Source organism: Saimiri boliviensis, chromosome 10 (genome assembly GCF_048565385.1).
Source record: "Saimiri boliviensis isolate mSaiBol1 chromosome 10, mSaiBol1.pri, whole genome shotgun sequence".
NCBI lineage: Eukaryota > Metazoa > Chordata > Mammalia > Primates > Cebidae > Saimiri > Saimiri boliviensis.
This window is the reverse complement of record NC_133458.1, coordinates 18,633,960-18,647,154: the sequence shown is the minus strand read 5'-3', so window position 1 is coordinate 18,647,154 and position 13,195 is coordinate 18,633,960. Positions and strand designations below refer to the sequence as shown.

At 50.1% G+C, this 13,195-nt stretch overlaps 1 protein-coding gene across 4 annotated transcripts in view; it reads right to left on the bottom strand.

The window, feature by feature from the left end:
* KIAA1549 (KIAA1549 ortholog) overlaps positions 1-12,473 on the bottom strand; it is a 151,534-nt gene extending 139,061 nt beyond the window's left edge. For all 4 annotated transcript variants that reach the window (XM_074379018.1, XM_074379020.1, XM_074379019.1 and 1 more), the window contains exon 1: positions 12,186-12,473. In XM_074379018.1, coding sequence (XP_074235119.1) covers positions 12,186-12,372 — 187 coding nt within the window. In that variant the 5' untranslated portion in view covers positions 12,373-12,473. The remainder of the gene's footprint in view (positions 1-12,185) is intronic.
* Between the last annotated feature and the right edge of the window lie 722 nt (positions 12,474-13,195).

The window sequence follows — 13,195 nt, the reverse complement described above, 5'->3', positions numbered from 1 at the left end:
CTCAGGAGGCTGAGGCAGGAGAATTCCCTGAACCCAGGAGGCGGAGGCTGCGGTGAGCCGAGATCGCGCCATTGCACTCCAGCCTGGGTAACAAGAGCGAAACTCCGTCTCAAAAAAAAAAAAAAAAAAAAGAAGTGGAATCCTCCAGTATTTGTCTTTTCGTGACTGGCTCATCTCACGTGGCATAACATCTTCCAGGTTCATCCATGTTGTAGCACTTGTCAGAATTTCCTTCCTTTTTAAGGCTGAATAATATTCTACAGTATGGCTAGACCACATTTTAAAAATTTTATTTATTTTCAATTTTGTGGGTATATAGTTGATATATATAATTATGGGTTATATGAGATTTTTTTTTGAGATGGAGTCTCACACTGTCACCCAGGCTGGAGTGCAGTGATGCAATCTCGGCTTGCTGCAACCTCTGCCTCCCGGGATGAAGCGATTCTCGTGCCTCAGCCTCCCAAGTAGCTGAGATTACAGGCCTGCGCCACCACGCCTGGCTAATTTTTGTATTTTAAGTAGAGACGGGGTTTCACTGTATTGGCCAGGCTTGTCTCGAACTCCTGACCTCAGGTGATCTGACCACCTTGGCCTCCCAAAGGGCTAAGATCACAGGTGTGAGCCACTGTGCCCAGCCCATGAGATGCTTTGATACAGGAATGCAATGCATAATAATCACATCAGGGTAAATGGCGCCCTCCATCACCCCGAGCATTTATCCTTTGTGTTACAAACACTCCAATCATACTGGCTGTTTTTAAATGTGCAACTAAATTATTTTTTACTACAGTCGCCCTGCTTTGCTAGCAAATACTAGGTCTTATTCATTCTTAAATTTCTTTTTAAAAAATTTCTCTTCCTATATAAACTCAACGTATTCATTCTTTCTATTTTTTGTACCTATTAACCTTCCCCACATCCCCCTAGACCACAGTTTGTTTATTCATTCCTCTGTCCACCGACATGTGGGTCGCTTCTGCCTCCGCCTCAGCTTCAACACCCCTTTGCTTCAACTGTCTCCAAGTGCTTTTGTCATTCCTGGTAGTCAAGCACCCTAGCGCCTGCTAAGACCGGCTCAGGGAACTCAGGCCTGGACTAAAGCTGGTAAGCACGCTGGGGTGGGGGCGGGGAGAGTTCCTCTGAGCAGCACATCCAACTAGGCGCCAGCTCAGCTCGGAACCCACTACTGCTCCTACCCTCCGTTTTCCCCGCTGACTTGAGACCTGGGCTGCATTTTTATGAGCTATGGACTCTCCTCCACTAATTAGATAACCAAAAATCTTTGAAATACACCCAACTTCAATGAGCAACTGCACAGTTCTGAGCCTCTCAAGCCTTGGTGTGCATACAAATCACCTGGAGATGCTTTCAAAAGGTCGATGCAGCAGGTCCGGGGTGGGCTCTGACATTCTGCATTTCTGACAAGCTCCCAGGCGACGCTGATGCTGCTGATCTGGAGACCACACTTGGAGCAGCAAGGACCTGGCAGCCTCCCACCTGCTCGTACCTGTCTCCTGGGCTTTGCCCAAGTTCCCCTGGAAGCTGGCTCCATAAGAGCATCTGTTTTGTATGTTTGGGGCTTCCTCCTTTGAAAGCTCCCCAGTGGGATTTACCCAGGGTTTTAAGGCAGCTCTTCAGACGATCTGGCTCCACAATTAATCCTATCACCCAAAACAGTAAGTGATGAAGGGTTCCTTCCTCAGGCCCAAACAAGAGAACAAAGAAGAAAGAAGCGACAAGGAGCGTTTCCAAGTGACTCCAAAGGACTGGGAACCACCAGGAAACCACCAGGCAGGAGCGAGGAGCCTTTCCAGCTGCCCTGCCCTCGACACAACACTCCAGGACCGCTGCAGCCTGCCTTTCCTATCTTCCAACAAGGCTCTGGGCCACCCAGGTTGCTGGAGGGACAAGCAGAGCATCCGCCTGGACTGTGACCAAGACTGGCCTTCCAACTACAACTGGGCCCTTGCCACTGCCTGGCAACTCTTCCCCTCCTCCCTCCTCACTCTCCTCTGGAGGCCAGTTGTGTTTTCTCAAGCTCCCAATCCCCCTACGCTGCTGTCCTCTCTCCAGATCTGCTCGCCTTCCACCCTCCACGAATAGTCCTTCACTCCCCCATGCGTCTCTGTCCCAGACGAGCCACCTGTTTCTCCTTCTGTTTTCCTCCTCTCTCAAACAAACCCTCCACTCTTGCCCCAGATCCCAGCCCTTCCAAGCCCCCAGGAGACTTCGCTCCTGTCCTCTCTGCCTCCCTTTCCAACTGCACCCCAGATCGGCTTCTCCTAGCCCTCACCTGCACAGATGGCCTCTACCTTACCACTCCCTCTTCCCACCTTATTTCACTCCTGCGCACACACAGCACCCTTCATGCTGCAGAAGCTGCAGAAGCTGGCCCTCCGAGGGGCTGGGTCCTACCCAGTCAGTGGCCATCTGCCACAACAAAACCCACCCCCTAGCATTGAGAGACCATCTTGCAGCTGGACCTCAACCTCAAGAGGGCAAAACTCAGCCTCCAAATCGCATTACTTCACTTCTCTTGCTGGAAAGATCTTCACCCCTTTCAGTACCAATATGTGGAATATGCTGCACCTTCCGAGCCCATTTTCCCACATCCCAGACTCCCACCCCACCCTGTACACTTGCTATCTGAGCACGCAGGCTTCGACTCAGAAGTGGAGTGTAATGAAAACCATGGAAGCCACTGCAGACGGTCAAGCAAGGAGGAAGTGACGTGACCTGTTCCTAGCAGGTCCTTCTGGCTGAAGGATGAACTTTGAGGAGCGAGAGTAGAGTAGATGCCCCAACAGTCACCTGGAGAAGAGAGGCTGGGAGCTTGAACGAGGGCAGTGACCGTGGCAATGGCACAGTGGACAGACTCAGGAGGGACGTCTCCCCTCCCACACACAGTCCTCTGAAAGCTTTCCTTCACTCACTGGGGAGCCAGTGCCCGGCCCACCTCCTTTCTTCTTCACTCCTGGCAAGTTCAACATCCACAGAAGGTATTCACGCCAAAGCCTTCCTCCATGCTCCACTGCAACAACTCATTCCCACTGCTACACCCGACCCTGGGCATCACCCAAGACCAAAAGCAGAGATGATCCACTTCTGAGACTTGGCACAATGACACTCCAACACCTCCCGCCTCTCCCACCTCTCTCCCAACACCGGCCCTGGGAGCTCAGCTGCACCCCCTCCTCCCAGTCCCTTTCCCAATGCTCCATCCATGGTTCCCTCCCTTTCTCATCCAGACCAGACCCCACACCACCTCATCCAGACCACCTCTTGCCCGCTCCTTCAATCCCCTTTGTTTCTTCACACCTGCCCTGCGATTCCCCAGCCCTGGCTCAGGCCAATGGCTCACCTTTCCCAGACACACTGGAATGTCCAGTGCCTGAGGACAAAAAATCACTTGGCGGGATCCCTGGCAATATCCCCTACTACCTTAGACCTCACTCCCAGCCTCCACCAGTCCCTCTGATTCCCTCTGCCAGTATTACTTCTTCCCAACTCTTCTTAGGGTGGTCCTCACTGCTCACATGAACTTCCTCACTTTCGGTGAATTAGCCATCAGTTCCTCCGTCTACTTTCTTAAATTTTCAAACACTGTTTTTTGGTTTTCTTTCTGAGACAGAGTCTTGCTCTGTCTCCGAGGCTGGAGTGCAATGGCACAATCAGCTCGCTGCAGCCTCTGCCTCCCTGGTTCAAGCGATTCTCATGCCTCAGCCTCCCAAGTAGCTAGGATTACAGGTGCGCACCCCCACACCTGGCTAATCTTTATATTTTTAGTAGAGGCAGGATTTCACCATGTTGGCCAGGCTGGTCTCGAACTCCTGACCTCAAGTAATCTGCCTGCCTTGGCCTCCCAAAGTGCTGAAATTACAGGCATGAGCCACCATGCCTGGTCCAACCACTGTATTTTTATTTACTGCCTCTTCCTTGAAGTCTACAAAGGCAATCAAGTCTATAACATGTTTTTAAAACTTCCACCAACTCCCCCCATCCCCCACCACCATTAAGTGATAGGGAGTAACTCAAACCTCACCACGCCTAAGAATAACCTAAAGAGCTTGTGGAACATTTCAAAAATACAAATCCTCAGGCATCACTTGTTTCAGCAGCTCTTGCGTGACCATGAGTTCGGGTTTTCACCAGGTATCCCAGGGGATTCTGATCAGTTGGCCCTCATCCCATCCTTCAAGAAAGAGTTTGGAGCCGGGCGCGGTGGCTCAAGCCTGTAATCCCAGCACTTTGGGAGGCTGAGGCGGGTGGATCACGAGGTCGAGAGATCGAGACCATCCTGGTCAACATGGTGAAACCCCGTCTCTACTAAAAATACAAAAAATTAGCTGGGCATAGTGGTGCCTGCCTGTAATCCCAGCTACTCAGGAGGCTGAGGCAGGAGAATTGCCTGAGCCCAGGAGGCGGAGGTTGCGGTGAGCCGAGATCGCGCCATTGCACTCCAGCCTGGGTAACAAGAGTGAAACTCCGTCTCAAAAAAAAAAAAAAAAAAAAAAAAAAAGAAAGAGTTTGGTATAGCAGCGTCTGACATGACGGATCACTTACCTAGATGAAAACTCTCTCCCCTCTCCTGGCTCTCACAACACTCCTTTGTCATGATGGTCAGTTTCCTTTGTGTGTTCCTCTTTCTCTTTCCCTCTCCTTGATGCCAGTTTCCAGGGTTTCTGTCCTTGGCCACCTTCTCTCCTAACTCTCCACGCTCCCCCCTCACTCATGTCTTCCACATCTATGACTTCAACCATCATCGAGTGCAACATTTAATCCACCTTTTTTTTTTTTTTTGAGTCTGTCGCCCAGGCTGGCAGGTAGTGGCACAATCCCAGCTCACTGCAGCCTCAACTTGCAGGGCTCCAGCAATCCTCCTGCCTCAGCCTCCCGAGTAGCCAAGACTACAGGTGCATGCCACCATCACCGGCTAATTTTTGTATTTTTTGTAGAGACAAGGTCTCATTATGTTGCCCGGGCTGGTCTTAAACTCCTGAGCTCAAGCAATCCTCCTGCCTTGGGCTTCCAAAGTGCTAGGATTACAGGTGTGAGCCACAGTGCCCAGCCTAACTTTTTTTTTTTTAAGTACTGGATCTGGGATAAGTTTAAAAAAATGAATGAATGTACAGGCGACAGTCAACACAGTTAACAGCAGTGGAGCACAGGCACTCACAGTCGGAAAGGGAGCTATGCTAATTTCATGGGCAAAGGATCTGAACAGACATTTCTCAAAAGAGGCACATAAATGGTCAACAGGTAAAGAAAAATTGCTCAGCATCCCTAATCATTAGGGAAATGCAAATTAAAACCACAATGAGATAGCACCTCACATCTGCCAGAATGGTCTTCCGCCAAAAAACTAAAGCAGAGTCCTTGAGGCAACTGTCATGCTGAGCATTAACCCTTCAGCCGCTGGATCTCGGTGAGGTGAGTGCAGCAGTGGTCCGTGGGAGACGAGTCCTGAAAGAGGGTAGTGAGGCCCAGGGTACTTGGGGGTGGGGAGCAAGGGATATTCAGTACAGCAGCTATTTACCAACTGCTATGATAGTTTCTCAGCGGTTTGGTTTTGTGTTTTGGGACAGTCTTACTCTGTCGCCCAGGCTGGAGTGCAGTGTTACGATCTCAGCTAATTGCAACCTCTGCTCCCGGGTTCAAACCTCAGCCTCCTGAGTAGCTGGAATTACAGGCACTCACCACCATGCCGAGCTATTTTTTTGTATTTTTAGTAGAGACAAGGTTTCACTATGTTGGCCAGGCTGGTCTCAAACTCCTGGCCTCGAGTGATCTACCTGCCTCAGCCTCCCAAAGTGCTAAGATTACAGGCATGAGCCACCGTGCCCAGCCTGTATCTTAGTGTTTGTTTTTTGTTTTTTTGTTTGTTTGAGACACAGTTTCGCTCTTGCTGCCCAGGCTGGAGTGCAATGGCACCATCTTGGTTCACCACAACCTCCGACTCCCGGGTTCCAGCAATTCTCCTGCCTCAGCCTCCTGAGTAGCTGGGATTACAGGCACGTGCCACCATGCCCTGATAATTTTGTATTTTTAGTAGAGACAGGGTTTCTCCACATTGGTCAGACTGGTCTCAAACTCCCGACCTCAGGTTATCCGTCTGCTTTGGCCTCCCAAACTGCTGGGATTACAGGCGTGGGCCACTGCACCTGACCTTATTTTAATATTTTAACAACCAGTCAAATGCTCACAATGAATGAAAACAGCAGGTCTAGGGGACCATTCTAATCTAGTTGCCTGGTCAAAGGAAATATACCTCTTGCACACTATTCACACAGACTCAGTCCCAAAAGCAGGTGTCTCTCAAGGTCTCTGGAGATTTGGAGAGTTCCAGAGTTAGTCCAGGCTGACAGCCTTCAGTGTTCCAACAGTACCTATTCACAGCAGGCTGGAACAGGAGGCACTTGTTCTTCCCAGCCAGGGAGATCTTGTTAGATGCAGATTCTGATTCAGAAGGTCCGGGGTGGGCCCTGAGAGTCTGCATTTTCTAACAAGCTACCAGCAGTGATGATGTTGAGTGTGGGGACTACAAGATGAGATTTTCACTAATGAGAAGGAATTGCCTGACGCTATCAAAGGAGATGGAAAAAGAAAGAGACAAAGAGAAAGAATAAGAGAAAGCAAAGTATGTGTCCTGATTGTGTGGATGTAAGAGGGAAGAATAAAGGGAGTTTTTAAACAGAAGAGCCATCTGCAATGGTGAGAGTGAGCTGCCTTCAGCAGGTCATTGGCCTAAAACATCTACTAGGCAAAGAGAAATGACACTCACAACAACCCAACAGAAAAGGGGCAAATACTGCTTATAAGTGCATTCCAAGACATCCAAGATATTGACTTGATATGTAGGAGCTACAGGGAGAAAGGAGCTACAAGGAGCTAGAGGGTTAATGAGATTAGCGCTAATCTCATTAACCCTTTCTTACACTGAGGAGGAAACCCAGAACAAGGTAATTTGTCCATAGTCACAAAGTTATGGGCAGAAAGGCACACACCCAGGTTTTCTGACTCACCTTTCAACAAATCCTGCTGCCTAAAAAACAAGAAAAAGAAATCAGCATTGTGAGCTCCAGATGAAAGGTAGGCGGGCACAACTTGAAAAGAAATTATATCAGTTAGAACAGTGTCTTCCTATCTGGGAAAATCAACCTCGTGTCATTATAATGATGGGAATTAGCTGCCTCTGTCATTCAGGGCACTGATAGAAAAACCTGTGGCTCCCAGGTCCCTAGCGGCTTTTAACAAGTCCCTGGCTGGGTTCTGTTTTCAGGATTAAGTGAGGCACTTCCTGACAGGGACTGCAGCAGCTGTTCCCAAATGGGCAGGAGTGAGCACTGAAAATGCAGTCCTCTGCACCCTTTCAATCCCGACCCAAACAAAACCAAGCAAAAACATGTAACAGAAAATGGTTTCGACATTTTATTTCTCTTACTTTTTTGAGACAGGGTCTCGCTCTGTCACCCAGGCTGGAGTGCAGTGGCGTAATCTCAGCTCACTGCAACCTCTGCCTCCCAGGTTCAAGTTATTCTTCTGCCTCAGCCTCCCAAGTAGCTGGAATTACAAGTGCCCGCAACCACACCCAGCTAACTTTTGTACTTTTAGTAGAAACAGAGTTTCACCATGTTGGCCGGGCTGGTCTCGAACTCCTGACCTCAGGTGATCCCTGCACCTCAGCCTCCCCAAGTGTTGGAATTACAGGTGTGAGCCACTGCACCTGGCCTCAACATAATTATTTAAAATCAACTGTTCTAACAGTAAAAGACAATTCCAAGCTGGTATACAGTAGTCCCCCCTCATCCAAGGTCTCGGATACCAGAGGTCAACTGTGGTCTGAAAATATTTTGTGGTATTTTGAGACACAGCACATTCAAGTTTTGTTAACACAGATTGTTAGAACTGTTCTATTTTGTTATTAATTCTTGTTGTTAATCTCTTACTGTGCCTCATTTTTAAAATAAATTTTATTGCAGGCAGGTACATATAGGAAAAAACCATGGTATATATGGGGTTCAATACCACCCTAAGTTTCAGGCACCCACTGAGGGTCCCAGACCACATCCCCTGCAGATAAGGAAGGACTACTACATCTTCAAAATACTGCTGATTTTCAGTTACTGGGTTTACAGTATCTGGATCAGTGGTTCCAATGCTCAGTGCCTAAAAATGAGCTGTGAACTGGTTAAATGAAGATTTTAGGCACTGCCGCCAGCCAGAGTTACTTTAGAGGTTAAGCGTGAGCCTTAGGCATCTAAATTCTTAACAAGCACCCCACATCCCCAAATGATGCTGATGCAGGAGGCCTAGGGGCTGCACTCTCCAAACATTTAAATATTTGTTTATAATATACTAAACCACTCCCAAAGCATAAATATTCACCTAGAAATGGCCAATAATAAAATAGTGCATTAAGATAAAAATGTAACACATTAAAAAAAAAAAGTAACACACTATAAGCATGAATGCAATAAAAAATTGTTAAAAGAACAAATGGCAGGTCTTGCTAATCAAAATAACCAAAACCTTTCCGAATTATTTAAAATTTATAAGAAATTTCTCTGGAAGGAAGAAAACACAACAAATAGAAAAACGCTTGCTATCTTTATAATGCATAAAGATTTAAATGCCTATCTATGCCACAACAGGTAAATGAATAAAGCACAGGGAAAATTCACAGAACACAAATACAAAATAAAAAATACTCAAGTGTAAAGCAGTCAATGTGCAGGTTAAAACAATGTATTACAAATTTATTTAACAAGGGCTTTTAAAGTAACATTCAATGCCAATGATGAAGGGAAATAATACTCAGTGCAAGTGATCATGGGAGACCCCTGCATAAACCTCAAGGGCTTATGTCAGCATTGTAACTTTCAAACGTTGCTTCATTCAATAATCACATACTGAGTACCTACTAGGTACCCAGCATTTGGAACAAACATGCAGAAACCCAGCCTGGTGGGTCTTACATTTTAATCACACTCTAATACCCCTTCCACAAATGTATACTCAAGAAAACCCCCCACACACACAGAAACATACATAAGGCCTTTTCTATGCAACTATTCATCAGCAATACTTATAGCAGCCCAAAAAATGGAAATTAAAAAATGAATCATTAGGATAGAAAGTTGTTTCCAAGTAAGATTTAATGAATGGAAAAATGCTTAAGGTAAATGTCGAGTGAAAACGGTAGTAAACACAATTGTGGGGTAATTCAATTCTTTTTTTAATGCTAACAAAAAGAGAACAAAACTATTTAGTGTTATCTAGTGGCTGTGAGATTATGGGTGACTGGTTTCTGTATCTTTCAGTAACTTCTAAATCCCTTACAAAGCAATCTATTTCATAATAACTATTATTTTTTTAAAACTTACCTCCGAATAAGGTGAAGAAATGGGGCGTGTTCTTTGTTTTAACACTGTGGATGGCTAATCGCTTAAGAGCAAGGCATTCAAAAGTAAGTCCAAGGTATGACAAGTTGTTTCCACAACAGTAAACAGTCAGACCAAACTCGTAAAAAAAATTTTTTTAAAGCACATTCAAAATGCTGAATGAAATAGAAATAGACAAGAAATCGATACAACATAGAGATTTAACCAAAGACTGTAATAAGGGGACCACCTGGAAAGTGAGCTCTATTGAACAAAAGTTAACGAGAAAAGAGAAGCCGGCTGAAGGAGGAGATAGCTTTCAGACAGCCACGAAGGGCAGGCTGCCTCACATAGGAAGTCCAAAACAGGGCTAAGCCATGTCATTTTCTGACTAGCACTGCTTATTCCTTAGAGAGAGAACCAACTACCACGACAGTGTTCGGCAAAACCTCCCTAACTTCCAAATCTCCTGGTGAAAATACCAGACTTAGGACTGGGAGCACACGTGTCCTGGAGGCACACAGAAGAGTTGTGGCCCAAGCAACTGCAATGCACCCTCCTCCCGGGAACAACAGCACCGCCCAGGAGCCTACACACAGCCTAGCTATATCAGGAAGCCACCCTCCACCACGATCGTTCCTCACAGTCTTCAAGAAGCAGATGTGGCCACCTTCAGCAGGTCATCCGTAAGGAACCCTGCCTTCCTGCCCAGGAATGGTCTGGGCAAGGGTTTGTATTTCCTTCACTGCTCTGTTTCCAACTGGAACCTGGAGCACAGGGCCATGCCCTCCACTCCTTAGCTCCCAGTCTATGAGCCTGGCAGCAGCTGAAGTCAATATACAAATTAGTGAAAGGATGAAGTCTCTGTTTCTATGATGTCAGCTCTAGAATGGAAATATAATTAATTTCATGTCTCCAGGTTGAATATTTGTATTGAGGAGAGAGGGAAAACAGGAAAGGACTTCTAAAGAAGTGAAAGTTAGGAATGGGCAGTACAAACAGCTCCACTATTCATTTTAAAGTTACCAGAAGCAGCATTTATATTCTCCTCCACCTCTGCAGTACCCACAGATGGCCACACTCACATGGGGAAGGCATCATGCACATAAGAAGCATGTCATAGCGTCTGAAGCCAAACCAACCTAAACTCAACGCCTCAGTTTCCTCATCTGTAAAATGGGGATAACTATGCCTGACTCACAACGTGATTGGCATCGTTATATAAAATTCGACACCTGGCACACAGAAATCATTCAGGAAGTGGAAACCAGGTATCTGCTGTGTCCTGTGACAGAAGAATCCACGAGTATCAGATGGGCTCTCTTTGTTGACTAAAGCCAAGCAACCCTTCACGACGATCTCATCTTCTCTGGACACACAGGGCTGGAACTCACGGGAGCAAAACTGAGACGGGAGTTGCCACGTTAGAGGAAGGTGTTTGCACTAGCTGTACACTGCCTAAAAGAGACTCATCTGTCACCCGCAACCCGGTCCCACCCAGATATGGGAAACCTTTGCGGAGACTTCGGGTGTGGATATGTGGATTTGTCTATGGGCCAAGAGCTGGTGGGGGGCGCGGGGGTGGGGGGTGATGACCGTGACCTTGAGCAAGGCGCTTCTCTGCCTTGGTTTCCTCTTTGGTAAGCAGAGTGGCCCGTTCCTTGATCCCTGAAGTCCTCCCTGTGCTTCTATTGAACTATCCCCTCTACGGCACTGGTTATAATTCTCACTGGTCCAAAGAACACCTTCAAATGGGTTCCAATTCCTGCCAGCCACTGAGCAGCCCTTTGGCCCTGCTCCCACGAGAAGGGAGGATCGCAGGAGCGTTCCCGGCTTTCTGTTTTTTTGTTCTGTGTGCAGCAGCTCTCCACCCCGAGCTGCTCCTTCCACCTCTCCTTTTCCGCCTCAGAGTGGTCAAGTGCCTGTGCTGGGACAATCGCTGGCCTGCGGTGTCAGCTCAGAGATGGTTTCCAGACCATCCTGGGTATGGGCTCAGGGTAGACAAACACGTTGGAGAAGCAATAGGAATTCAATCATTTCTTCCACAACAAAACCCTCATGCTTCTTCATAAATCGTGCCTCTTCGTTCCACACTGAAGAACAGTCACTAAAATGAATCTGTGTTAAAAACAGCCCTTACTCCTTTCATGCCCTGACACTTAAGAATCAAAATATTTTCACACTCCATTGTACTAATAATGCCTTGCAGAAGTAATACCAATCGCTATTTCCCTGGAAAGATCCGTGCCCAGGGCGCTTTCCAAGAGGTTTTCTTTGAATGTTCTTTGTGTCCTGCTACACTGGGGTCCCGGCCTGCCCGCATCTGGGGGACGCTGGGCTAGTCCCAGTAACGCAATACTGTGTTAAAGCACACCCTGAATGCAATACTGTGTTACGGCACCCCATCGCCCCGACAATAAAGTATCTCAAAACATTCGATATGCCACATCATACAGCCTTGCACAAAACAGCAGTCCGTTGCCTGCATTCTGCAGGAAAAACCAGGCACATTTCGGAGACGAAGCCACTAGAGCCGCTTCGGGCTCCACGGACAAGAGAAGAGCTTTGCAGACCCCTTAGCAAGACCGGCCAGAAGCCGCTCGCTTGCTCCTTTTAATTATTTATTTCCCCCGTGCCTTTATTTGCTGGGCCCCAGAAGAATGGCAAAGCATCTTCCAGAAAGGACAGCGAGGGAGCCGGAGAATAAAAGAGGATGGGCGGGGAAAGCCGGGGTTTTGAAAACAGCAGCGATAAAGGCAGGCGGGGTCGCGGCCGCGTCCCGAGGGTCTCGGCGGGGCTTACCTGGGGCGCACGAGGCCGGCCGGGCCAGCAGCAGCAGCCAGAGGCCGGGGAGCAGCAGCCCCGGGCGGCGGCGGCGGCGGCGGCGGGCGGAAGGCCCTCGACCGCTCGGCCCCGGGGCCAGCGCGACCCCGGCGCGGGGCTTCCCCTCCATGGCCGCGCCTCGGCGTCGGCGCCGCGCCCCCGGCATTCCCGGCCGGCGCCCCGGCCCGGCCTCGCGGCTCCGCAGCTCTCGGGTCCGGGCGGGGCGGCCGCTGCGACTGCGGCTGGGACGGGGCGCCGCGCACCGGCGCGGAGAGAGGCCGGCGAGGCGGGGGCGGGCCGGGCCGGAACCGCGGACAGGGGCGCCAGCCGCACGCCCGCCTCGCCGCTCCGCCCCCTTCGGAGCCTCGGAGCCGCGGGCCCGGGCGCGGGGCGGCGAGCACCCCCTCCCGGCCGGCCAGGCGCCTGCTGCTGCCTGACTGCGGGGCGGCAGAGCAGGCGAAGGCGGCGAGGGCGGCGGGGCCCAGCCCTCCCCCAGGACCCGCCTCCCTGAGGGGGCGCGAGGGGCGCGGGGGCCCGGGCCGGGCGGTGCCGCCCGACCCGCACCCACCCCTGGGTCCCGCCGCCCTGGTGCCCCCGCGCGTTGCCCGGGGCGCTCGGAGCGGGGTAGGCCGGCAAGCCCGGGGAGGGGGCCTCTCGCCGCCCTCGCTCCTCCTCTCCCGCCGACTCCGTGCGGGCAGCAGGTGTGTGGGGCGCCGCGCTCTCAGGACGGCCTCCAGCTGCGGAGGGAACAAAGCCGGGCAAGTCGGACTCCGGCGCGAGAGCCCAGCGCGCAGGGCAGGGGCGAGCAGAGCGCACGCAGCTCTCCCCCGCCTTCCTGCCTTCGGAAGGTGCGGCCACCTCTGCGGGTCCTCGGGAAGCGACCCCGGGCTCAGGGCCTGGGAGGCCCGCGGGACCCGGCGCTTAGCAGGCCTTGAGCAGGCGGCTGCCGAAGCGAATAGGTGGGCGTGGAGCTGGGGAGACTCCCGCAC